This window comes from Spermophilus citellus (genome assembly GCF_964194105.1).
Source record: "Spermophilus citellus genome assembly, chromosome: 9".
NCBI lineage: Eukaryota > Metazoa > Chordata > Mammalia > Rodentia > Sciuridae > Spermophilus > Spermophilus citellus.
In genome coordinates, this window is record NC_138191.1 from 118,594,832 (window position 1) to 118,622,241 (window position 27,410).

At 36.2% G+C, this 27,410-nt stretch overlaps 1 protein-coding gene across 15 annotated transcripts in view; it reads right to left on the reverse strand.

The window, feature by feature from the left end:
• Positions 1 to 27,410, reverse strand: part of EPB41 (erythrocyte membrane protein band 4.1) — a 151,399-nt gene that overhangs the window by 80,279 nt on the left and 43,710 nt on the right. For all 15 annotated transcript variants that reach the window (XM_081308393.1, XM_081308394.1, XM_081308399.1 and 12 more), the window contains exons 2-4: positions 13,944 to 14,421; positions 10,111 to 10,320; positions 6,845 to 6,949 (exon numbers count right to left, since the gene is read on the reverse strand). In XM_081308393.1, the coding sequence (XP_081164519.1) occupies positions 6,845 to 6,949; positions 10,111 to 10,320; positions 13,944 to 14,414 (786 nt within the window). In that variant the 5' untranslated portion in view covers positions 14,415 to 14,421. The remainder of the gene's footprint in view (positions 1 to 6,844; positions 6,950 to 10,110; positions 10,321 to 13,943; positions 14,422 to 27,410) is intronic.

A 27,410-nucleotide genomic window follows, 5' to 3' on the forward strand; every position in this document is an offset into this window, starting at 1 on the left:
TGAGAAAGTAACTGAAGTATAAAAAAGAACATGATTATTTCTGAATTGCCATATGTAGTTCCCCACAGCTTGAGCTCAGAGGTAAAGAGACATGCAAAACTGAAAAGGAAAGTAAGGGCCAGATCAGGGAAGGCACCGTTCTCCGTGCTAGGAATATGGACTCCATCAAGTTCTGGGCAAGCAGGAGCCATTAGAGGATTTAAAATAAAGGAGTAGCATGAATTAGAGGAAGCATGCCTAGAGACAGGGAGACCAAATAAGAGGCTGTTGTGCAGGATGTTAATTGTGGTCCAGCAGAGTATAATGGTTCAGGGAACATGCTTTGAAATCAGTCTTGAAGTATAATCTTGCCTTAACCTCTCCACCATTTATTAGCTATATAAACCTTACCTAAGATAATCTTTCTGAGCCTCAATTTTTTCATATGTGTACTTGGTACAAACTACCCTCCTCATGGAGTTATTGTGGAATAAACTATTACACACACACACACATATCAAATATATATACATATATATGACATAATCAATACTCTATAAATGGCACTGATACAGCTTAGCAAAATAGTGCGATGAGAACAAGTCTATGGGACAGAGAACAAAGAGTCCCTGAGTTCATCAAAAAAGAAGAAGAAAGAAAAGAAAAAAAAGAAGAGAATGTTAGAGGAAAGAGACAGAACTTAATTTATAAAATGATGAAATATTAAGAATACAGTTATAGGGCTGGGGATGTGGCTCAAGCGGTAGCGCGCTCGCCTGGCATGCGTGTGGCCCGAGTTCGATCCTCAGCACCACATACCAACAAAGATGTTGTGTCCGCCGAGAACTAAAAAAAATAAATATTAAAAATTCTCTCTCAAAAAAAAAAAAAGAATACAGTTATAGAATTATATTTTACCAGGTATCTTAAGCTGTCCCTTAAAATAACAATTCTGGATAATCTGGTTTCTATTTAAATATTCATCCACACGGAAAATGGGAGGCAAAAGAAGAACAAATGCTATTAAATTGAATGTAGTCTTAATTTAAAATTTTCATTATTTATAAGAAGAACTTAAGTTTTTTGTTTGTTATTGTTACTGGGGATTAACTGTGGGACATTTTACTACTGAGTTACAACCTCAATCCTTTGGCTCAAAGAGCTTTTGTTTTTTGCTTACAGACAGGATTAGGAGGAAGGGTAAATAATGTGAGTGATTTTCCCCCCAAGAGAAAAATCCTCAATTCATTCATAAATAATTTTAGGCAGAAATAAAATAATGGAAGTATCTATTTAACTCATATAACTTGATTCATAGTCACAAAAATCTCTTAGAGCAGAGTTTGCTTCCTGATCGCTTTTCCTTTTCTCTGCTCAGACTCAGTAGGGCAACTGGCCTATTATCATGCAGTAAGTAGGAAAGCAGCAAGTTCAAACCACTCCCTGTGAGGAAAAAGCCACTTCAATAAACTTTCCGCCCAGCTCAAGGTACTAGATTGAAAACAAAACACAGATTCAGAAGCTTTTAAAGGAGAGAAGCTACATATCCAAGGATAAACCTTTTCATATACAAAAAGAGGACATCAGAGATTAGAAATGAAAAGAGGATAACAGTATTTCTTCTCATTATAATAGTTCGAATTTTTTCCAACACGTGAACTAATTCTGTAGGTAGAAACCAAGAGAGGAAGAAAGAACAAAGAAACAATAAAGTAATTTAAAATCAAGGAACAAAGAATAAAAAGAAAATCACTTAGGATGGGGGAGCAGGCAAAGAGCTGAAGGAGTAAACTGTGCAAGACAAAAGCCATTCTGATTTTATATGCTTCATTTTTCTCATTTGTAAAATTAGTGGGATGGTTAGGTATGGTGGTGCATGCCTGTAATCCAAGCTACTCCAAAGGCTAAGGCAGAGGATTGTGAGTTTAAGTCCAGCCTAGAGAACTTGGCAAGATCATCTAAAAAAAAGGGGGGGGGGTGCTGGGGGTATAGCTCAGTGGTAAAGTGCCCCTGAGTTCCCTACAGCGAAAACAAAACTAGGGGGGGTAAGACCAAAAGGCTTTATGGCTCTACTATCTTCTGTATTTCTAATGACCAAAAATTTAGATATAGTCTTACAAGACTACATACTTTACAGATTTAGTCACTTCGTTAATATGTATATTCTTCTAGAGAGGGTATTTTCTAGAAAGTTGGCTTATTGACAATAGATACAGGGAATGACAGTGTTAGACAAAAGTCATGTAGGGCATTTTTTGGAATGAGTTCCAGTACCATAGGCCCCCAAAGACCAGACCAAAATGGAGTCACTCCTGCTAAATGTCAGGTAATCAAACTGAAACCTGAAGGAAGAAGTTATATCCTCAAACAGATCAGTTTTTCTTGAAATCAAGATTCTAGTCTGAGTTCACTTTAAAAAAAAAAAAAAAGTCCCCTTGGTTTTCACCCTTACAACAGTAACCTGATGCCCACTGTCCCCCCCCCCCCCACTCACACACACACTGTTCTGCTTCCTTATCCCCCTACAAAACCCACTTCCCTGCCCAGTGGGAGCCCTCATTCTGTTCTGCAGGATGGGGCTGCCCTATTCATGAACTATACATCAAAGTCAATTCTATCTTTAAATTAACCAATTAAAGTCAATTAAATCTCTAAATTAGTCATAATTTTGCCTTTTTCAATGGCTAAGACGAAGTCCCATAATCTGGCTAGACACCATCAATTTTAAGTAAGAAGCATAATATTCTTCAGTACACACCCTTCCTAAGAAAAGATTAGGTAGCTTATTCAACCTGAAGGGTGCTCCAGAATGCATTTCCAGATTAGAATCAACAAATTATTAAGCGGAGGCCTTGGTTTGTTGGTAATTTAATTGTGAAATAATACTACTATCATAATATCAATGGGAATGACATGGCTCCCTGATTGCCTGGAAGCCTCACAGCCAGCCCGGTAATCTAGTGTTAGTACTAGTGCTAATCAATAGTGTTAGTACCTTTCCAACCCTAATTAATATAAATTTTGGACCAATAGCATTTACCCTATATAAACCCCTAGAATAGCACACTCAGGCAGCAACCCTAATTGGGTCCCCTCTCACCCAAAAGAGTTTTGTTTCTATACATACTTCAATAAATCCTACTCTTATTCTCACTTTTCTTGGTCTATGGATTTCACTCTTCAAATTCCAGACAAGAACCAGAAAGAATAAATTGGCAGTGAGCTACTAGGGTCTGCTGCAACACTGGAGGGCATAGCCCACCATTAAAAGCTGCAATACCTTTGTCAGCACATAGACCCTACCTGTCAGCAGAAGTGGAGAAACTCCTTTTTTTAATTGAGCACTTACTACATGCAAGGCCATTCTGCATGCTTTCATATAGATTATCTCATCATCATTCCTATTTTATCAATGAGAGGTATGAATAATTTACCTAACTCCCAACTAGTAAGTGACAAAGCTGTAGTCTAAAGTGTAACAATATGGGACTGGGATTGTGGCTCAGCAGTAGAGCCCTCGCCTAGCACAACCGGACCCAGGTTCAATCCTCAGCACCACATAAATATAAAGGCATTGTGTTGTGTCCATCTACACCTAAAAAATAAACATTAAAAAAAATAAAGTGTAACAATATGTTTCAATTTTTTCAATTAATTTATTGAATGTCTGCCATATTCAGGGCAGGCAATGTTCTGGGCACCTATTTTCTTGAGATAATCACAACCTAGTGAAGAATGTAAACAACAGCCAAAACAATGGATGAAAACCAACCCACACTAAGATGCAGAAATGTGAAATCTCATAACTCTGGAGCAGGAGATCCTAGTAGCTTGCTTCTATAAGGGCTTGGGGGAAAAGGGACCAAAAGTTATCCAGAAGGATCAAGAAACAGAAAGGTTCTGACCATGGTTCTGCTGGATATCCTTTAAGGACCTGATTTACACCACAGACTGACAATGTCCTGACTATAATAAGCCCTTCATTCCTAGGATCACTTGCCCACAGATCTCCCTGGAAAGGTCTTCTTATAGCTATCAGGGAAATTTAAGGTAGATTGTCCACCGCATGAACAGCACGCTAGCTTCATACTAGAGGTTGGAAGCATAGAAGTTAACTAGTGAGATCAAAATAAACACACAAACTCAGTTTACCTTTTTCTTTGACCAGGTCTGAGACCGCTCTCCCTCTGGCTCCTGCCGGTGGGGCAGCAAGGCTTACTCAGGACTAGCAGGAGAGAGCGAGAGCACGCCAGGAAGTGGCCTTTTATTGGGGAACAAGAGATTCAGGGGAAAATTCCATCCAATGAAGGTCGAGGGGGACAGCATTCCAGGGTCAGGGTCAGTGATTGGTCTCAGGGTCAATGGTCAGTCACACCCCCACACGGATTAGCTCTCGCACCTAGAGAGGGTGGGGATTAGTTCCGACACAGTTTAGCCAGAACGCCTCACACCCAATCAGGGAGGTGCCCAATCACGTGCCAGAATGGCTTCCCACAAGATTGTGATTCAGAGATATCACCTTTCCTTTTCCAGAAATACTTTATGAGGGATATTTCCTTACACAGGCAGGTTTGTACTTTGCTCTTCAGCTTTTATATTCGATATTTTAAAAAACACTTTACACATAAACATATAAATAAAATAAAATAATTTAATATTTGCTTATTAAAAACTAGGATAGTAGAAACTGCTATAAAGAAAACTTTCCACAGGACAGAGTATGGACAACACCAATAATGGTAAAAAGTTTTCAATGAAACTGAAAAATTTTATCCCAATATGGACTCCAGAAACTCAACAGCAGAATTTCTTCTGCTGAAACCCTTAGATGAGCTAGCTTCTAGAAACGTGATTCACAGAAAATTTATTTCCAGCAGTGACTTTATTTACTGGGCAAGTTATGGAATTCTTTTTTTTTTTTTTTTTAAAGAGAGTGAGAGAGAGGGAGACAGAGAGAGAGAGAGAGAGAATTTTAATATTTATTTATTTTTTCTTAGTTCTCAGCAGACACAACATCTTTGTTTGTATGTGGTGCTGAGGATCGAACCCGGGCCGCACGCACGCCAGGCGAGCTCGCTACCACTTGAGCCACATCCCCAGCCCTGGAATTCTTAATTATCCTCAAATGAACCTTTTTTTCCCCCTACAATATAACAATACTCAATTTCTAGACATCAAAATTCTCATTAAGCAAATGTAAGATAAATATTTTTCAGAGTATTTCCCCAGATTCTTGGTAGAATTTTTTAGCTTACAGCTGCAGAAAGTTTTTCACTGTAGTTTTGGGATATTGTTTTATTTTTAAAATTAATTTCAATGTTCCTTTGCTAGTGAGAAATACTTTTAATAAAAGCACGTTTGATCCTTTAGGGAGACAAAGTAAAGGTTAAGTCCTTAAGGAACAATATTAACCTAGTACTTGATGGTAGACACAATTCTTCTGCTAGAATCAACAGTTGTTCGCAAGAGGAACAAACTTTTGCAAATTTAGAGGGAGCTACTAGGACTCAATACTTTTACTTAGGCAAATTGTCATTCTACTTCTAGTTTGCACTAACCTAAATAACCTAATCAATAGGGTTTACAGTTGTTCAGTGCTGCTGCCCCTCAACTTTTTTTTTTTTTGGTACCAGGGATGGAACCCAAGGACACTTAACCACTGAGCGACACCTCCAGCTTTTGTTTTTAGACAAGGTCTCAGCTAAGTTGCTGAGGCTGGCTTCGAACCTATAATCCTCCTGACTCAGCCTTCTGAGCCAATGGAATTACAGGAGTGCAGCACCATGCCTAGCTTCAATTTTTCTTAACAATTTGAAATCATCTTGGAAAAAGAACCAACATTTTATAAAAGCTGCTCTCCAGGACTCCTCCAACCCCTGAGCAGCTCTCTAGATTCTTCTATATTCCTTACCTCCAACGTTCAGCCAGCCTAGCTGGCTCTCAGTTCCTCAAACGTCACTCTCAATCGTAGGTCTTTACGCAGCCATTCTGTCACTTCACTTGCCCATTTTATCATTTAGATTTTGGCTCGAGTATCCCCTCCCCAGAGAAAACTTCCCCGGCCATAACTCCATGACGTCCTGTATTTCCTTTAGTATAATAGTCATCACACCAGGAATCAATGTCATCTTCATACTGAACTGGAAGCTCCAGAGGGCAGGGACTATGTCTTCCTTAATCACAGCTCTATTTACAGTATCCAGTACAGCACATGCAACCACTTGTTAAAAACTGGACTTAAGTTTTCATCAGTAGATTAAACGAAAGATTTGCAACTTCAATTAATTGGCGCAGGAAATTCAAGCGTTCTGAGGTAAATGCCTGCCTTTTAACCTTTCTTCCCTCTACCATGAATGGGTGTTGTCACCCATTCTTCTCCTTTCAACACAAGTTAACAACTGGTTTTCTTTAAGATTGGGGAAAATGTCAGATTCGTTACATGATTCTTTTAATAATATTAGGAGTTTATTCTCTTCAATAACATTGCTTGTAAATTATGTATCATAATTACATCCATTCAACAAATATTTATTATAAACTTCCTATGTATCAGATACAATACTAACTGCATAATATATGAAGTTACTGGCATCTGTTTGCTTGCAAATTAGGGCATATACCTCTTTACTTTCCCTACTGTTTAAAAATATATGATAGATACTTTCTCTCAATGATTAAAGAACATACTAGCAATAGTATTTGCTTTGAAGGTAATTATAGAAGGAAAATAGCAGGAAAATCTGAGAAACCAGAACAGAGTAAGTGCACTTAGAGAGACAGGTGTAACTACATTCTTAACAACAGTAACAACAACAAAGAATTCAAATAATTTGTCAGCTTCTTACACTGCTCGTAGTCTCCTTACCTTAGAGCTTACACTATCCCAAATGGCTAGACCAAAGTAGTCTTCCTCCAAAAGATTGAGGTGTTCACATACTCTTTTAAGCAAATCTTGTCCCTTAGCATGTTTCTGCAATAAACAACATATTTTAGTTGAGGTTTCTTTTTTCTTCTTTTTTTTTTTTGCAGGGGGGCTACCAGGAATTGAACTCAGGGGCACTCAACCACTGAGCCACATCCTCAGCCCTATTTTGTATTTTATTTAGGGACAGGATCTCACTGAGTTGCTTGGTGCCTCACTTTTGCTGAGGCTGGCTTTGGATTCACAATCCTCCTGTCTCAGCCTCGCGAGCAGCTGGGAGACTTGCCCGGCTGAGGTTTCCTCTTAACCTTGTTCTTATCATCAAATGAAATAAACTGTTACTTTTTACTTACCTCTTTTATCTTTGGTTATTAAATTTCAGGTGGCCACACAGTCTCATAGAACAGTATGATTTAAATTACTGTCTTTCAATTCATCAGCTTACATATGCAACACAAGAATAATACTTTGGACACAGTTTCAATGCAAATCTACCTTTCCTCTACCTCCCATCCCCCATCTCCATCATAAACATACATTCTTTATTTGGGGAGCAATATTTCCTGAAACATACCATGGGCCAGTGCCAGTCCCTGCAACCAGCTGAATCAACTGTCAATGCTCACAATTAACTGTGGCTGCGGAAATCCTTAGACCATCATTTGCAGAACAAATGTCCCAAGAGAAATATAAAATTCTAGATAGAAACATAAAATTCTAGATAGCCTACAGACACTACCTGTTGGAACAGCTCTTTCGGTAGTGCTACAAATCATTTTAATATTTATTTACCTTCAACGTCAAACAACTCCCAAGTTCTTGGTACTTATGCTCCTATTTATATGAAGGAAAGGCCCTAACTTAGAGGCTGTGATTTAGAGGCAAACGTCCTAACTCCTTCATTCACTAGCTTAAAAAACTAAGCAGCTTCAACTAACCTGAGCCATTGCAACTAATACCAGCTTTCTTATCTATAAAATTATAAGAATATTTATACCTGTCCTACCTATTCACAGAAATTGTTGAAAAAAAATTGAACATGCTAATGCCTTCTGCGAAATATATAAAAATATTTCTAAAAATTAAAATCAGTATTGGGGATGGAACCCAGGGCTTTGCGAATGTTGGGCAACTGCTCTATCACTGAGCTACACTGCCAGCCCTAGGAATCTTTTTAGGCCACATAGATGACACATTCTCCACTTAATGAGTTATATCAAATGACTATTAGTAATTCATACAAATGTTCATTCACCTTATTCTTAACCCATTTCTATCTCATCATTCTTTTCTTTTTCCTCCTGCTTTCACTACAAATGACAGAAGATGAGTTGAGTATTCTTCATATACAGGTCCCTAATTCCCTTATTCTTAATTTTAAAATCCAGTTCTAAAAATTAAAAGTTTTTTTGGGAGCTAAGGGGGCACTAAAGTTCATTTAGAGGAAATTCTGACCGAAGCTATAAAGAAGCTACTTATGGTCTTCAGTTATCCGTCTTATGATGAATCTTCATGTATTTCACTATAGAAATACATTTAAGCCCTGCAGACACAGCTACAGACCCTATTGGGTGTATTGAGAAATCTGTGAAATATGCAGAATACATACTTATCACCTTTCTAAATTTCAATCTATTCTGAATTCTGAAACACATCTGTTCCCAAGGGTTATAGATACAAGGACCCATATCCAGATCTTGGACTGAATAAGAATGAATGAATGTGGAATAGCTTTCTTATCTCTGCGCTAGCTAGTGGCAAGAAGCAGAAAAAGTAAACTCTGGGTCTCTCCTAGATTTCCCGGTGCAGTAGCTATCTTCAAAGGCAAAAGTACATTTTTCTTGATTTCCTTTTCAAATTTAGAGAGAGAATACCTATTACTAAATATAACATAATATTTTAGAGTTTGTATTTGGATATATTTGCTTTTGCACAAAATTCAATTTAGAAATAATTTGTTGTATACATAAGATATAAGAAAATGTGAACAGCATGTTTTATTCATAAAAGCTATTAGTAACAATCACAATAATTGCTCATAGTTCAAGCATATCATAATTGGCAATTACTGCTCTAGTTTCAAAAGTTAGTTAATAGATGCTGTATTTTAACTTGTCCTGAAGGAGCAAAAGAGAAACTGAATAACTGACATTTTAATTCAATACTGATTCAATTAATTATTCTTTCATAAAATATTAGGGAATTTTAAGAAATGGTTTATTTGATCTACATTTTTATATGCTATCTCATGGCATAAAGACATACAATAGATAAAGATTAAGATTTAGGTCTGGGGGAACAGAAGTGTTACAGACAGAAATTTTTTGACAAACATAGGGAGACCTGGATCTAATATCAGAAATTGAGGCTATCTTGGGAAATCTAGTCATCAAAAAGAACTCTATAATAACAAATACATCTATTTTAAAACCAAAAAATAGAGCACATTTTATTGCAAAAGTAACACGTGCTTAAGTAACAAGATAGAGAAAGAAATTGGAGAAATAAGATTCACTCATAATCTTCTCACACCCTCATCTCCAGATAATCACTATTAACATTTCAATTCACAGAAATAGTCATCAGACCCAGCCACACTGATGTTTATAAGTAGGTCAATTCACAATAGCTAAGCTATGGAACCAACCTAGGTCCCCTTCAACAGATGAATGGATAAAGAAAACATAGTATATAAACACAATGGAATATTACTCAGCCATAAAGAAGAATATTATGGTATTTGCTGGTAAATGGATGGAACTAGAGACTATTATGCTAAGTGAAATAAGCCAATCCCCAAAAACCAAAGGTTCTCTCTGATATGCGGATGCTAACACTCAATGGGGAGTGGGGCAAAGAATAGAAGTTCATCAGATTAGATAAAGAGGAATGAAGGGAAGGGAGGGGAGATAGGAATAAGAAAGACAGTGGAATGAATCAGACATAACTTTCCTATGTTCATATGTGAATACACAACCAGGGTAATTCCACATCATACACAACCACAGGAGTGGGACATTATACTCCATGTATGAATAATATGTCAAAATGTATTCTACCTTCATGTATAACTAAAAAGAACAAATTTTATAAACAAGGAAAGAAATAGTCCTTAGAGTGTGCCTTGTCTCAGGCAAAGGCACCGTTTATCCCAATGACACGAAACAATTTGTAAGAGTTCTGGCTACTGGACATTAAAAGGCACTCACCTCCACAACACATTCATAAACTGTGTCATCCAACAAAGAAACCTTGCAGTGCATGTTTCTGTGTCGTCTGACTGATTTCTGGGAAGCTTTTAATTCTCTTTCTGTTTTTGACTCAGGATCTTCTTTTACTTCTGTTTTGGAGCACTCTTCAATTCCTTCTCCTTCCTTAGTGTCAAAATCTAGATCTTCTCTGTGTTCTTCCTGAGCTGGCTGCATGTCCATGGCATCATGAGGTAAGTAATAAAGACATTTTACAAAGTGTGTTGAATGAATATAGTTTTACCTGCAATCATTCTACCAATAAAAATACTAAGTGAAAAAATAAAAACTATTAAAGCAAATATGTGGACATTAATATTAAATGATTATTTTTATAAAATATATTATGATCCCCCAAAAGATCTACAGACTTCACTATTCTCAAAATTTCTCAGATAGAATTCCATCAAATTAATAAATGATGGTTTCAGGTAAATTGTAAGACATCAATCCCTTGCTCTCGGTGTTATATATTCTTTCTGACTATGACATTATATGATATTGTTAAAGTCTGTCAAAACTTCATCATCTTGCTAGGCACATGCCTGTAATTAGGAGGTCAAGGCAGGGGGAATCACAAGTTCAAGGTCAGCCTTAGCACCTTAGTGAGACCCTCAGCAACTTATCAAGACCCTGTCTCAAAGTAAAAAACTAAAAAGGGCTAGGGATGTGGCTTAGTGGCAAAGCACACCTGAGTTCAGTCCTCAGTACAAAGACAAAAAACTTTATCCTCTCTGTCCCATGCTCCTAAATTTTAACAAAATATGAAAAATTATGCTGTATATGTGTAATAAGAATTGTAATACATTCTGCTGTCATTTTTAAAAAATCAATTTAAAAAATTAAAACAGGGGCTGGGGTTGTGGCTCAATGGTAGAGTGCTCACCCCGCATATGTGAGACCCTGAGTTCGATCCTCGGCACCACATAAAAATAAATAAACAAAATAAAGATATTGTGCCCATGTATAACTAAAAAAAATTCTAAAAATTAAAAATTAAAACAAAAAAAGAATTATATAAAATATGACTTGCCACATATTCTCAATTTTACCAATGGGACCTATTTTAGCACATTGAACAAATATACATAATAGGTTAAAGACTACCTGTTAACTCCTTCCTACCAGGAACAATCATGCTAAATGTAAACAAGATTCAAAGATGGAAAATACATATTGAAATCTGGGTCACCTAGGATAATCATTAAGTCATAACACAGGAGAATGGGACAATATTTTGGAAGCGATTTTTTTTTTTTTACTTTCAACATAATATAACTGCTGAAAGATTTTAACTAAACATAATTCTTCTCTTTAAAATAATACATGGTTGACATCTAGGAAAAAAGGACTTAATGACTTGGCTCCTGCATTAGATACTGGAGGTGGCCTACAAGGCCCATACCCAACCTTCACAATATCTCATGCAGCCTCAGGGAGGCCTTCTTTAGCTATCATGTCGCCCTATCCCTGCTCTAGTACTTGTCACCTCAGCACCATTTGTTGCCTTCATAACACTTATTATAAATAAACTCTAATTTTATACTTAAAACTTGTCTCCTCCATTAGCGTACAAAACCCACAAGAGTAGGAACCATCTGTTTTATTTATTTATTTTTTTTTTAGAATTTTTTTTAATATTTATTTTTTAGTTCTCGGCGGACACAACATCTTTGCTGGTATGTGGTGCTGAGGATCGAACCCGGGCCGCACGCATGCCAGGCGAGCGCGCTACCGCTTGAGCCACATCCCCAGCCCCCGAACCATCTGTTTTATAATGAAAATAATGACCAACATTTACAGTGAGCCAGTTATTGTCCTAAGATCATTACTTACAGGAATTCATTTAATCCTCATAATAACCCTGTGGGGCAGGTACTATTATTATCTCCACTTGACAGATGAGAAACTGAGGTCACAGAAGTCAAAGTAACTTGACTAGGATAATACAAGTCACACACCAGTTGGCTCCAGAATCCATGATCTTAATAGTGTAGTTTTTAATTTATCAAGGTACATCCACCCTAAGGCTGGCACACATGGTAGGATTTCAATAGGTATTTATGGAATAAATAAATAAATAAACATTAAAAAATATTTTGGTTTCCCCAAAATCCAAGCTATCCTGAATGAAAACTGATACAATCCTATAATGCAAACTCACGTTATTCACATGATCTGATCCACTAGGTTTTGATTGCAAATACTAGTTCCCAAAGGCCTAAAATAGTTTATTCCTTTAAATAATAACCACTTGAGATTTTATTAACACTACTAACTTATTTTGTTAATTTTTCTTCAAACATACATAAATACCTACATACAATTTATCTTACTTCTGAATTAAGTCTTGATGAGATTTTAGTTAAATCTAAAATTAACTTTGTCTATCACCTGTTTCATAGATTTAAATACAAATCTAGGGCTGGGGAGTGATAGTGGTCAAATTATATTGTTAAAGTGTGCACATGTCTGAATATGTAATAACAAATTGCATCATTATATACAATTCTAATGCACCAATAGAAATGTGAAAAAAAATAAATACAAATCTATGATCTTTCGAAAAAATAGACAAGTTCTGATTCAAATGCTAACTAAAACAAGATTTTTCCTTTCATAAAAGGAAGAGGGAGCAATTAAAATTCCTTTGAAAGTACCAGACTTTCTGAAAAGCAATGTAATTTAACTCTTTTGATATTCCAAAAATTAAAGTAGTGACATCATAATATGTGGGGTTTCTTTGTTTTCTGTCTTAAATTTTAAGGTGTTTATTTTATAATGCTTATATGGCAATACCTGAGAATACATATAGGGTTTCTTTGCCGTTACTGTCCATGTTTAAAAACTGAGTTATAATAGCTAACATTTATTGAGTGCTTATTATATTTCATGTTTTACAGGTTCATTTCTTTTAAACCTCACAAAAGTCCAGTGAGGTGGATATCACTGTCCCCACTGTGGGAAGGAGGAAAGTGATAAAATGAAAAGTGTCACTTCTCTATGATTTGAACTCCCTGGTCTGATTCTATTGTGTATATTCAAAGTGATTACACTATACAGTAAATCCTGTTTTCAACTTTGTTTCACTAATAGCAAATGCACAATTACCATCTTATCATAATTTTCCCTTTAGCATTCTGAATATACAAATACTATTTCTAGAAATATATATAATCTTTTAAGAAAATTCTAATAAAACTATATATATATTCCAAACTTTAGATTCAGGCCCTATACTAATAAATGCTACACAGTGATAGAAAGAGCTAGAGTTCCTCATCTACGTATGTCTTACATTCTGCAGTAATAGAATCTAGTTGAAGAATAAGGCAGACATGGCTCAAATCTATCTCATACTCTTGGATGGCTTGAATCTATCATATAGTTTTTCCAAAAAGTTCCATAAAAGGACAACATTGGGTGACAACTATTCCATTTCTAAGAATTTCACCAAAATGAACTCAAAACAACCTAACTTCTTTTTCACTTTCTCATTAAAATCCTGAACTTTTCCATATGACAGCAAGATGATATATGGGCTGAACAAACTCACTTAATACTTTTCTTTCATTTCCTTTTCTTTGATTTACAGACTGTATCTTTTTAAAAATCAAGTTCCCACTGACTACATTAATTTCTTTAGAGTGCTAACTCCAAAGTTTCATCTTGTTTATCCTTACCAATGCCAAAGTTAACTGGCTCATAAGAAATGAAACCAAATGTTTTTCAGTGAAATGAAGTGTATAACCTGTCTCCACTACACGCCCTCTCCCCGGTTGACACCTCCTTACCTGTGTTTCTGCACTGCTTAATGAATGAAGGTCCAAGGAAGGATCTGTTTTGAGCTCAGGTTCAGGTGCAGCAATTGGGGCCTTTAAAATAATTTCTTCATCAAGACTGGTTCCAAATTCTGTCTCTTTCTGACCTCCTTCACCTCTTTCTTTATCTGACTCTCCCTCTTTGACTTCTTCCTCAGAGACCTGAGATTTGGGCCTTTTGAGAAATGAGGAGAGCAGTCGCGAGAGGCCTCTGCTTTCTGATGTCCGATCCTTGTTCTTGTTCAGGTCTTCGTGAGTCGGAGTGTCTCCATTGGATGTCTTCAGCTTCTGCTCACACTGACTGTCCCCTTCAGCTGCTGCTTGAGAAGCCTCTTCCAGTTGAGCTTCCTGCTGTCCTGAGTTTGTGGCTCCCTCGCCCTCTTCCTTCTGTTGTTGGTGCTGAGAATTTTCAGCCTCGACCACTAAACTTTTCTCTGTTGTCATGATGTTGCTATGAAAAAGAAGATGGAAAAGAAGAGCTCTTTATAAGCAAAACATGAAAGTGTAGGCAAATACTTAAGCCCTAAAGAATTCATATGTTTAGGTATTTAATCACCAACAAACAGAACTCCAATCCATTAAACATGATACTTTCTATTGAAGTACAAAAATATTTTACCTATACATCCTGAATAAATTGTTAATGCCTTGAGTCACTAAAGATATGCACATAAGAAATTAGCTTAAAATAATACCTATTGCATCCATGTAGTGAACAACAGACATTAAGTTAAATGCTCAGAACTGCACATAGCAAATACCATTTTATCCCTCCTAAAAAAGGGATCTTGTTGCATATTGTCCCTTGAGGGTATCAATAGGAAGGTACAGAATTTGCAGAAATTAACCTCTGCAAAATTCTCCATACCCCAAGAGATGATTAAGTTTAAAAGTTCCCCAAGTCTTTATTCTTCTTTTTTATATTCTTAGAATGAATACACGTCTCCATTGAGGACAGCAAACGTGCCAAATGTGGTGGTGCACCTATAATCCCATTGACCTGGGAGGCTGAGGGCAAGAGGATTGTAAATTTGAAGCCAGCCTCAGTAACTTAGTGAGCCCCTGGGGATGTAGCTCAATGGTAAAGCATGCATGGGTTCACTCCCCATTACAAACAAACCAACCAACAAAAAACAAACCAGCAAACAGAATTCTGATTGTTATTAGAGCAGACAATAGTGATGAGAGATACACAGTGAATCACAAGAGATTTCCTCTTTCAGGAGTATCCTATTTTAAGCTCTTGCAAGCCATTTTTATTTCTAATACGATTTTGAAAGTTCAGCATTTTTGAGAGTAGGCATGAAACTATTAAAACAGAGAAACAAGATAGAGAAGAAAGCAAATATTGATTCACTTGTAGGGAAAGAGAAGAGGCAGGCTGTAGAATTTTCAAACTTGATTTCTAGGCTTTTGAACTCAAAATCCCTATGTTATTAATCAAGCTTTATGATAAGAGCCAAAGAGCACTATCACACCTAGTTTAATAATAATAACCGGGCTGGGGATGTGGCTCAAGCGGTAGCGCGCTCGCCTGACATGCGTGCGGCCCGGGTTCGATCCTCATCACCACATACCAACAAAGATGTTGTGTCCACCGAGAACTAAAAAATAAATATTAAAAAAAATAATAATAATAACAACCAACACACAGGGAGACTTTTAAAACACTAGGCTATGAACTTGACTATCAATGATCTTATGTGATTCACTGTTACATCTAAAAGTACTCCCTGCCCATCAACAACATGTTGTTAAACTGCCAATGAAACATTTCCATATGATTTAGACCAAGTAATTTTACTTAGATATTGATAATCTGAATTAATGAACTGTATTTAACTCATTCCCTCCTCAAGTCCTTCACATTTGCTGTTGTCTGTATTATGATGCTCTTCTCCTGGCTCTTTGAAGGTTGGTCCCCTTCTCATCCTTACTGCCCCGGCTCAGATGACACCCTTTTTATGATGTGTCTCCACACACCGTAGCTAAAGTGATGACTCTCACTGCCCCCATCGTATTCTCACAAAAGTATTCTTTTGGAACATACTGAAACAATTTCAGGTAATATAATACATGAAATGATAGAAAACAATGACCAGGAATTCAAACAATTCAATAATCATCAGAAATGCTACAACTCAGTTTACAAAAGAAAAAATAAAAATGAATGCTGAAGGACAGTTTGTATGTGTGTTCTTTCTACACTTGGGTAGCAATGCTATTAGTAAGAATGAGAAGGGGGAGAGAATAAACATAAAAATATAAATTCAACTGATAAACCATATAAATGAAACTATCTTAGTTTAGCTCTAATGTTGATATAAATTCAACAAAAAGTTGGGTGGGGTGACAAACACCTACAATCCCAGCTACTTTGTAAACTGAGGCAAGAGGATCTCAAGTTCAAAGCCAGCCTCTGTGAGACCCTGTCTCAAATTTAAAAAGGGCTAGGGGTGTTGCTCAGTGGCAGTGCAACCCCGAGTTCAACTCCCAGTACAACAATAAATAAAAATATATTGCAAAAAAAAATCTATGGACCATTTACTAAAAGCTCCTGACAAATCATTTACACATACTATCAAATTCTTCATACTGCAAATGATAGGAGAGGTAACTAGAGGAAGACACAAAGAAGTCAAGCAGCAAAAACAGGATAAAGGTTCTACAAACAGGCCCTTCCTGTATAAATGATACTCTTTTCATTCTGGTTACAGAATCCAAAAGAAGATATCTATTTACTTGATGTCAGAAAGAAGCCTCCTGAGAAAGAAAGAAAGAAAGAAAGAGAGAGAGAGAGAGAGAGAGAGAGAGAGAGAGAGAGAGAGAGGTAAGTAAGTAAGTTAGGAAGGAAAGATTAGTACAGCACTGAAGACAAAGTGATGAGTCCCATTTCATCTCAATCCTAATCCTCCAAATCCCTTCTGGTACCAAAGATACACTTGTTTTAATAACATGCATCTGCATATTCAAGCAAATCAGAAATGTTAGAACCCCAACTCCCAGGAGATTGAAAAGGTCAAATGAGATCTTTCTTTCTTTCTTTCTTTCTTTCTTTCTTTCTTTCTTTCTTTCTTTCTTTCTTTCTTTCTTTCTTTCTTTCTTTTTAATGTCTAACATTAGTACAGTCAATGCTCCATTAAAACTTCTTCAGTGGAAAACTTCATAAAAACACTAGTTTGACAACATTAAGAAAATTTCCCTTGCCATCAACATTTAGGGATGAAATTTAATGACTCGATATTGGTAATACTCTTTAAATTAGCTCACAGAGAATCTATTAATGTTTAGTGGGTGCTAATCAGGTAAAAAAGGATTTACCTTGGCCGTCAGAGAGAGACCAAAAAAGAATACACAATTCTTAAGGAGATGAGAAATAAATACTAAAACACAAGGCAGTATCTTAATCAGATAAAAATTTATGAGAGAAATCAATGAAGTAACACAAAACTATAAATTAAGAACTTTAAACTAGAGTGATTAGCCATGCTGAAATGGTGGCTTTTAAATTAAGCTTTGAAAGATGAGTATAGATGTCAACAGAAAGAGACTTAAAGGGCAGTGGGCAAAAGGAATTCCATGCAGGGCAACTGGCATTAATGAGACCACTCTAGCTCCTCAGGAATTAGCAAGAATTTCAGAATGGTTGGAATAAGGTTACAATTAGGAAGTAGTGGGAAGTAAGGTTAGAATAGTTATCACTAACTAAACTAATTGCAATCAGAAGCATGCCTGTAATCCCAGCAGCTTGGGAAGCTGAGGCAGGAGGATCACAAGTTCAAAGCCAGCCTCAGCAAAAGTGAGGCACTAAGCAACTCAGTGAGACCCTGTCTCTAAATAAAATACAAAATAGGGCTGGGGATGTTGCTCAGTGGTTAAGTTCCCTTGGGTTAAATCCCCAGTACCAAAAAAAAAAAAAAAAAAAAAAAAGTGGGGGGAGAAGGTGAGAGAGGAGGAGAAATGGGAGCTACTATTTATGGAGAACCTACTAAATGCCACACGTTATTCTAAATGTTTTACTATGTTATCTTACAACCATTCTGTAAGTAGACATTCTCATTTCCCCCAATAAATAAACAGGCTCTGAGAAGTTAAAACATTTGCCTCAGTTTACACAGCTAAGCAATATTTTTTTTTTTTAAAGAGAGAGAGAGAATTTTAGTATTTATTTATTTTTTATTAATATTTTATTTTTTAGTTTTCGGCGGACACAACATCTTTGTTGGTATGTGGTGCTGAGGATCGAACCCGGGTCGCACGCATGCCAGGCGAGCGCGCTACCGCTTGAGCCACATCCCCAGCCCCTAAGCAATATTTTAATAAAACTATTAATATATTATAAAGTGGCAATTCCTTTGTAAATTCTTAGGTTGTATCTGTCTCAGAGGCTTCTGCCCCAGAGATGCTTCTGTGTTAAATAAACCCTTATTGTTGAGAAATTATGGGCAGCCTCTTCAATACAGCCAAGATCACTGTGTTCTCATCAATTTCAGGTCCCACAACCATGTGCAGATTTTTCTTTCCAGAGAGTACATGTGAAGATGGAATGGGGAAACAGACACAGGCAAAAATGACAGCTTAGGAAAGGACATGAATATTATTTTAAATAATTTGGTCTTCATCCTGAAGGTGGTGGAGAGCCACTGGAGTGTTTTTTTTTTTTTTTAAGTTGTACATGGACACACAATATCTTTATTTTGCTGAGCATCGAAACCAGTGCCTAACACATTCGAGGCAAGCGCTCCACCACTGAGCAACAGCCCCAGCCCCACCACTGGAGTTTTTAAATAGGGAAGTGAATAAATAAAGTGGAAGTAGAGAGTAGGATACAAGTTGGATAAATTCAGGTTATCGATAAACACTCACAATGGGAATCCCTGGGAAGCTGAAACCAATCCTGACTGGGCAGAGAAACTTGAAAAGCCTTGCAACCAAGGTTTCCGAATTACTGCAGCCCTTGGTTTCTCTAGCTTGTTCTCATTAGAATGTTTCTCATTAACCTTAGCAGTTTCAGGTCTGACCTTAAAGGCATTTTCATAATACACCTCTTTTGGCCCACTCTGATAAATGGCTTAATGAAAGACATACAGCAATGGAACCAAAATAGAAGAGAGATGGGCATCTCACAACTCTCTCAAGACATTTTCAGAAATACTCTTAATTTTCTGTTTTTCTTATCCTAGTAAATGGCTCAATCATACCATCCAGACCTCAAACCATAGACCTCAACACTGTCTTTGCCTTCTCCATTTCCCTTCCCAACCAAATCCGTTAGTCCTATAGTCTACCTCCAACATATTTAGAGCCGATTCATGTTCTGCCTTCTCTGCCACTATCAGGTTTGTGCCGGTGTCCACTTCTCACTTGAACTACAGGTCCTTAATTAAATGACGCGACTTCTTCCTACCTCACCAGCCTCACTTACCTCCATCATTTTAGTCTACACAATGTGAAAACAGTTTACAAGAAACACATTTTAAGGTCTTGATTGAACATGCCCCAACAGAAATAAAATTCTAAATTAGCTAACAATTTTAGCTGCATTTCTAGAATTATAATGACCACATTTGACACTTCAACATAAATTTTGAGAATGTTACAATGTTCTAGGTGCTATAGTATGCAGGAGGCTACACTAGTGAGAAAGACAAAAGAGTCTCTGACGTCCTGGACTTCACTTTCCATCTAGAATACAGTGGAATGTAATAATCCCTCTGTTCACAGTATTTATATTGTATTGTAAATCTTACATTCAGTTCTAGGCAGTTTACCCTAAAGAGAACAGACTCCGTGAAAGAAGAGATAGATAATGATGGAATTTAAGACTGTATCATAGGGTAAAGATATGGTGATGCTTAGCCTAGTAAAAAAAGAATCGAAAGAAGGAATGTGATTGGTACTCTCACAAATTTCAAGAGCTGCATGTGTTTCCTAAGGGCAAAAAATTACAGAGTTTTCATCTGAATAAAGTAAAAAGAAAAAAATCCTAATAATTAGAGATAACCAATGATTAAATAAATGGTGTACTTGGGAACTGAGTTGATCCCTAGGGAGCCATGGGGGACTAGATCTAGGACTCCCCCATATTAAAATCCACAGATATTCAGATCCCTTGTACAAAATGGCATGGTATTTGCATAAAACCTACTTGTGTCCTCCTATATGGTTTAAACCTCCTCTAGTTTACTTATAATACTAAACTCAATTTAAGTGTCGTAAAAAGCTGTTATGCTGTATTGTTTAGGGAATAATGACAAGGGAAAAAAGTTTGTGCTTGTTCAGTCAGATACATATTTCTCTAGTATTTCCTACGTGCAGTTGGTGGAATCCACATATATGAAACCAACACATAGAACACATACTATTATCACCAAAAGTATTCACTCAGGCTGAATGCCAGAGAAAGATTTCTTCTATTAAGTGGGTCTTTACATTAACTGAACTCTAAAATCCTATCCAATGCTAAGATTTACAAATAGGAAGGAAGAAAAATAAATAAATAAAGGGACATTAGAATAGTAATACAAACAGGTTATTTTCTAAATTACTTTTTTATTACTTTGTGTGTGTTTGTGTGTGCATTATGATTAAAATGTTATGATTAAAGACAGTTGGATATAATCCAGGGTCTTGTACGTGCTAAGCAAATGCTCTACCACTGAGCAATATCTATACCCCTTTTTACTTCCACAGTACTTTCTTGAGATTTTTTTTTTTTTTATCTCACTCAGTTGCCCAGGCTGGCCTCAAACTTATATTCCTCCTGTCTCTGACTCCTGAGTACGTGGAATTATAGCCGTATACTACTCTACTATATCTGGTCAAATGGGTTATTTTCTTATGTTATAAATTCAGAGTTGCCATGTGAATTGGAAGAATAAGGAAGTGAAAAAATAAAGGATAAAAGGCCCTTTTACATTTCTAATCAGACAGAATCAAATGACATTCTTTCAGAGAAGAAAAGGTGTTTAAGAATTGAAGATCATGCCAGAAAATAGCTTGTTTCCCAATAACACCAATCCTCCCAAACTCCAGGAAAGTGTCTTTCCTTTATGACATAATTTACATGCATTAATTTGCACTTCTAGAAAAATAGGATACCACCAATGTGGTTTTCAGAATAAAAATGGTAATTTTCCCTCTACTCTCCTGAAATTATTTGGACCTTAAACTATTCTCTATGAAAACTTATTTGCCATATTTAGTGAATCAAGAATGTCACCCAGCATAAACATGCTGTTTTCAACTACTTGGTTTTAATTTAAGTCATTTCTATGGTGACTAATATCGTTGAATCAACTCATTCAAAGATATTTTTAAATAAACAAACTTACTCATCTCCTTTTTCAAGAATCAATTTTTTTTAACTTTCCGTAGAATTTCAAGCTTACAGTTAGAAAACATCTAGATAGATATATTCTGTCTCTCCCAGAAGAACATACTACCTGATGATTACTGGCATTACTATGGAAGAAGTGAGATGAACTCACTTTCCATACCTTTATTTTTACTCTTTTTAAACGTCAAAGTGTGTTACTTTAGCCATTCTGGATGCAAATCCTTATGAAATAGATTATATGCTTGTTACATTTTCAAAATCTATAGAACCTAATTAAACTTTTATTGATTTAGTCATCATTCTGAACTTCAATTACCGTATAGTGCTAATGTCCTCAAGGGCCACTGAAGTCCCTTGGGATGGTTAGCTCTGCCAGGATACCTGAGTACTAGGCTTTTCTTTCTTTTCTTTTCTTTCTTCTTCTTCTTTTTGTTTTTAATCTGACTTTAATAGTTTTCCTGTTTGTCCATTTGCAAAGTTAACTCACATTTCTTGCCTGCCACCTGACAGGGTGGCTTGCCAACAAATAGCATTCTGCATCTCCTAATATTCTATTAGCTAATCTATCAATAAGTAGGAAACCAAATGACCATGTGTGTCAAAAATAAAACCAAATACTAAAACTATTGCTTCACAACACTGCAATAACTCCAATGCATGGATTTTATGAACTGTGTTTTAGTTCTTTTTCTTTTAAATTATTTTTTTTAAAGAGAGAGAGAGAATTTTAATATTTATTTTTTAGTTCTCGGCGGACACAATATCTTTGTTAGTATGTGGTGCTGAGGATCGAACCCGGGCCGCACGCATGCCAGGCGAGCGCGCTACCGCTTGAGCCACATCCCCAGCCCTGTGTTTTAGTTCTTTAAATGCCACATAAGATTACTTTGAGGTTCCTATTTTAACTAGCCAAGCTTATTAGATAAATCACCCTCAGATAAATCACATCACTATAATGACCATTCTCTTTCTTTCCAAATAGAGACCAAAATTTTTAAATATTATTTATGTAAAGTATTGCATTCATAATATAAACTCTCTGTAAAACATAATACGAAGCACAGTAATAATTTAGACTTAGAAAGGATCAGAAAGGGAAGAGAACCATATAGATAATGTTTAACAGCATTAAAAATCTCAAGGTAAGCATCAACAAAGCCTGAAGATTTCTAGCTCCAAAGAAGTTTTAGCTAGGACTATGAAATTTTTCTTACTTTCTTATTTTTATTATCTTTGAGCCAATCAGTCTAAACATATTTTAAAATTTCTCAACTCAGGTTGGGATGTAGCACAGTGGTAGAGCACTCACTGAATGTGTTCAAGTCCCTGGGCTCAATTCCCAGACTTCACAATAAATAAATGATTTTTAAACTCAAGAAATTCTTAAGATTTATTATATTGACAAATTTTACTTTAAATAGAAAGCTACAGGAAATTAATGTATCAGATATCATCTAATTAGAGTTCATGTATGAATCAGAAACTTCCTTTGGACTGTGGCTTGTTTTAGTAGATATTCTGGTGAGTGGAACAGATGTGGTGGTTATCTCCTGCCATAGTTAAATATGAAAAATATACTGTGGACTATCAGAAAATGTAATATTGGCAGAGGCAAAACTGAGTAATGGAGTATTTCAAATCTTAATTTGCTAAAAGCATCTAATAAAATTATTGACTAGCCTTGATGACAATTTTCTCTCAAAAGGGAAGGGTTCTCCTTATTGTGGATTTAATTCTGAGTGATAAAGAACAATGCGTTGGTGATATGAACATATCAGGAACCATGTCAGAAAACAACAATTTCACAAAGTTTTTATGCGGAGAATAGAGATAATAGTCAAACACATAAGCTTATTATAGATAAATTTTTAAAACATTTAAAGCAAAGTAAGATATGATTGGATGACCAAGGATTCTACAACAATATAGAACTTGTTTGGTCATTACAAAAGTAATGACCAAAAGATTAAGGCTAAGTAAAGGCAATTCTAGAAAGAGAAGTTCTACATTTCACTTCGCTTTACATATACATACCAGGTGGCCGGTTCTTTGCTAAGACTTGAGAATCTGGCAGTGAAATTTTCTCAATACAATCAGAAAATTTTAGAAAAGCATGAGGGAAGCTGGGCATGGCCCACACCTGTAATCTCAGTGACTCAGAATGCTGAAGCAGGAGGATCACAAGTTGGAGGCCACCCTGGGCAACTTAGCAAGACCCTGTCTCAAAATTAAAAATGGCTAGGGATGTAACTCAGTGATACAGTACCCCTGGGTTAAATCCACAGTCCTCCAAAAAAAGAAAAGCATGAGAAAATTATTAAAGATAGTCATAAAAAACAGGGAGATTATGAAGAAATAAATATAAAATTGAAGTGTTAAAAGTAGCATTGCAAAGAAATACCTACAAAAGTAATGACCAAAAGATTAAGGCTAAATAAAACAATGGAGCTTAAAAAAAACTGATAAAAATGGCAGAGTATAGGAGGAAAGCAAAGGAGGAAAAAGGAAGGAAGAGGGAGGGAGGGAGGAGAGAGGGGGAAAAGAAGGTTAAATTCAGACTACACCTTGAGAGAAAAACCTGTGTTCTTTCAAACCAGTAATACAAAGAGGACTCTAACAACCAAAGATAGTTCAAACCAGTAGAAGTAAGCTTGAGAGTTAAAATATATTTTCAGTCCCAGAAAAATTATATTACAAAGTTCAGAAGTAACTAGTAAACTGGATTTCAGATTCACTACTATACCATGGACTTTTATCAAATTTGCAGCTAATTGTGATTGAATCCTAGTTCAAAATCATTTGAAGCTGGAAAAATGGACCAAAATCAACAAGCTAGAATTTAAAGGAAATGTAGGTTTTCACACTGAGATTGAAAAACAATTATGAAGGAAAAAAGTAGTAGTGAATGCCCACCAAAGAATGGATGAATAAATTAACAATAAATTCACAGGATAAAACCCATAGCAGCAAAAATGAGTAAGAACTACACGTACACAGGTACACATACACAACATAGATGACTCTCATGTTTGATGAAAAAAGCAGGTCAAAGAATATAGTCCATGTAATGCTATTTACATAGAATCGAAAGATATACAATATACAATGGATGATATAATGTATCCATTATATTATGTCTCAATTATAATGTATCTATTATATATTGTATGTCTTTCAATTCTCCATATATGTACATATATATTGCTTAGAGATACATATGCAGTAAAAGTGTGAATAAATGAATAATCACAAATTTCAAAACAGTTGTGTTCTCTAGCAATAGTAAGAAATGAGATTGGGGGAGGACCTGACAAGGCCTCTCAACTATATCAGTAATGCTTTATAAATTGGGTAATGTTTATCTTTTTCTATTTTTTAAATACTTTGTATTTTAAAATACTTTGTATTAAAAAGTATTTAAAAAGCTATTAGCAGCTTTTTAAATTACATGTGGGAAAGACCTAACTTGGTAACATTATTTCCAGAAAAGTTCATATATGCCAAAAATACAATAGGCTTTCTAAAATGATTAACATCTTCATTTCTTTTAATATTTATTTGTTAGTTGTAGTTGGACACAATATCTTTATTTTACTTATTCATTTTTATGTGGTGCTGAGGATCGAACCCAGGGCCTCACACATGCTAGATGACTGCTCTACCACTTAGCTACAACCCCAGCCCTAACATCTTCTTGATAGAAGTGTGGTATCCACATTGTGGGAAATAACGGAGACATTGTTACATTCTGAGCACTGCCTTCTTTTTTTTTTTTTTTTAAGGGGTGGGTACCAAGGACCAAACCCAGGGTACTTTATCACTGAGCTGCATCCTCAGCCCTTTTGTTGAGACATGTTCTCATTAAATCTGGCGTACAACTTGTCACTTTCCTGCCTCAGCCTCCTAAATCACTGGGATCACAGGTGTGTGCCACCATACCCAGCAGAGCACTGCATCTTAAGCAGGACATGAGCAAAGCAATATATCCAATAACAAGAATGATGAGGTATCTAGAGACCATGACTTCAGATCATCCATCAAAAAAGTAAGGACTTCTTTTTCAGAAGGATAATGAAACTGAAGGAAGAAATGACATTTAAGATGAATAGATAAGCAAAATGCTGTATATACATCCAGCCTTTAAAAAGAGCTTTTAGGCCAGATGTGGTGACACATCCATATAAGCTCCAGCAACTTGGGAGGCTGAGACAGGAGGATCGGGAAATCAAAGCTAGCCTCAGCAACTTAGTGTAGCCCTAAGCAACCTGGCGAGACTCTACCTCTAAATAAAATAAAAAATGGCTGGGATGTGTCACAGTGGTTAAGTGCCCCAGTGAAGAAGCAGAAGAAGGAGAAGGAAGAAAGAAAGAAAGAAAAGGACTGGGGATGTGGCTCAGTGATTAAATACTCCTGGTACCAAAAATAATTTTAAAATAAAAGAGCTTTAGCTAGGTCCAGAGATGCATACCCATAGTCCTAGTCACTTGAGAGACTGAAGAAAGAGGATCTCTTGAACCCAGGAGTTTGGGGACAGTCTGGGCAACACAGAGAGACCCATCTCAAAAAAGAATCTTCACTTAAAGCTCTTTAGCCTTAAAGAATGAAATTCTGACAAATGCTACAAATTGGATGAACCCTGAAGACAGAACACTAAATGAAATAAGCCAGACACAAAATTACTTATACTGTATGATTCCCCTTACATGAGTTATCAAGAATAGCCAAATTTGTGGAGATAGAATGTAGAATAGTGGCTACCAGGAACTGAGGGGAGAGAGTAATGGGAGTTATTGTTTGATGGATACAGTTTCAGTTTGGGATGATGCTTTCTCTACCGCCTTTAGATGTCATTCTTCCTACAGATTCTGTTTTCTAGCACAGCATCATGAAATCCCAGACCAACACAGTGACCCAGCAGCTATCATTAGGAAGGGATATAAGTTAAAATACTAATTATTTAAAAAATATTAGAAAACATAGTTTACAAGTATAATAAGAACAGCTCTAGGAAACAATGAATAATGTGGCATGAGAAATACTTGAAAACAACAAACCAAAACCAAAACTCAACCACCTGGGGAAAAAAAAAGTTATTGTGTAGATGAAGGTCACATACTATAAAACTCAGTTCAAATTTTTAAATGATTTATAAATAGAAACTAAACTAGTTGTTTTTAAAATAACAATTTGGACTGGGGATATAGCTCAATGGTAGAGTGCTTGCCTAGCACCTGCCAGGAGCTGGGTTCCATCCCCAGCACAGGGGGTTAAAAAAAAAAAAAAAGCCAGAAGCAATTTTCCTACAATAACTGGAATGGCTCTTTAAGAATTAAGTAAGAGGGGCTGGGGTTATGGCTCAGTGGTAGAGTGCTCGCCTCGCACGTGCAAGGCCCTGAATTCGATCCTCAGCACCACATAAAAATAAAAAAAGGTATCGTGTCCAACTAGAACTAAAAAATACATTTAAAAAAATAAAAAGAGAATTAAGTAAGAGTAACCAAATACCAAATATCCATTACATCTTTGATTTACAGCAATTCTAGGGCAGCTTAAAGGGTAGGAAGGAGTAAAACGACTCTCCAAAAACATGATTCCTTTTGTGAGGGAAACAAAACAAAATCTTTGAGATGAAAATATCTCAATCCTTTTCATGCTTTTCAGCTTTGCTTCTATACTAAATGAAGATTCTAGACCTTAAGATGGAAAAGACTTTAATAAGCCATCTAGTCTAACTCCCTACTCCATGCCAGAATTGGTTCAGATACCTTGCTGACCACAGGGCTGCGCAGCCCTTGTTTGGACACTTCTGATGGCAGAGACACGTACTATAGCCCATTCCTGTCTTATTTAACTCGTGGAGAAAGATCTTCCCTGTCACATGGAGGCCATATCTGCCTCTCTATATACTTACACACACTGGTCCTAATTTGAGCCACTAAAACTTCCAAAATAACTCTACTTCTGTTTCCATATAAATAGTCTGCCAAAGCTTTAATACTTTTGTGTGGTTCAAATTAATACTAACAATATTTAACTATTTTTACCTAACAAAATGACCCATACTAGCTCAGCCCTCACACTTGGTTTTCTCTAAGGTTAAA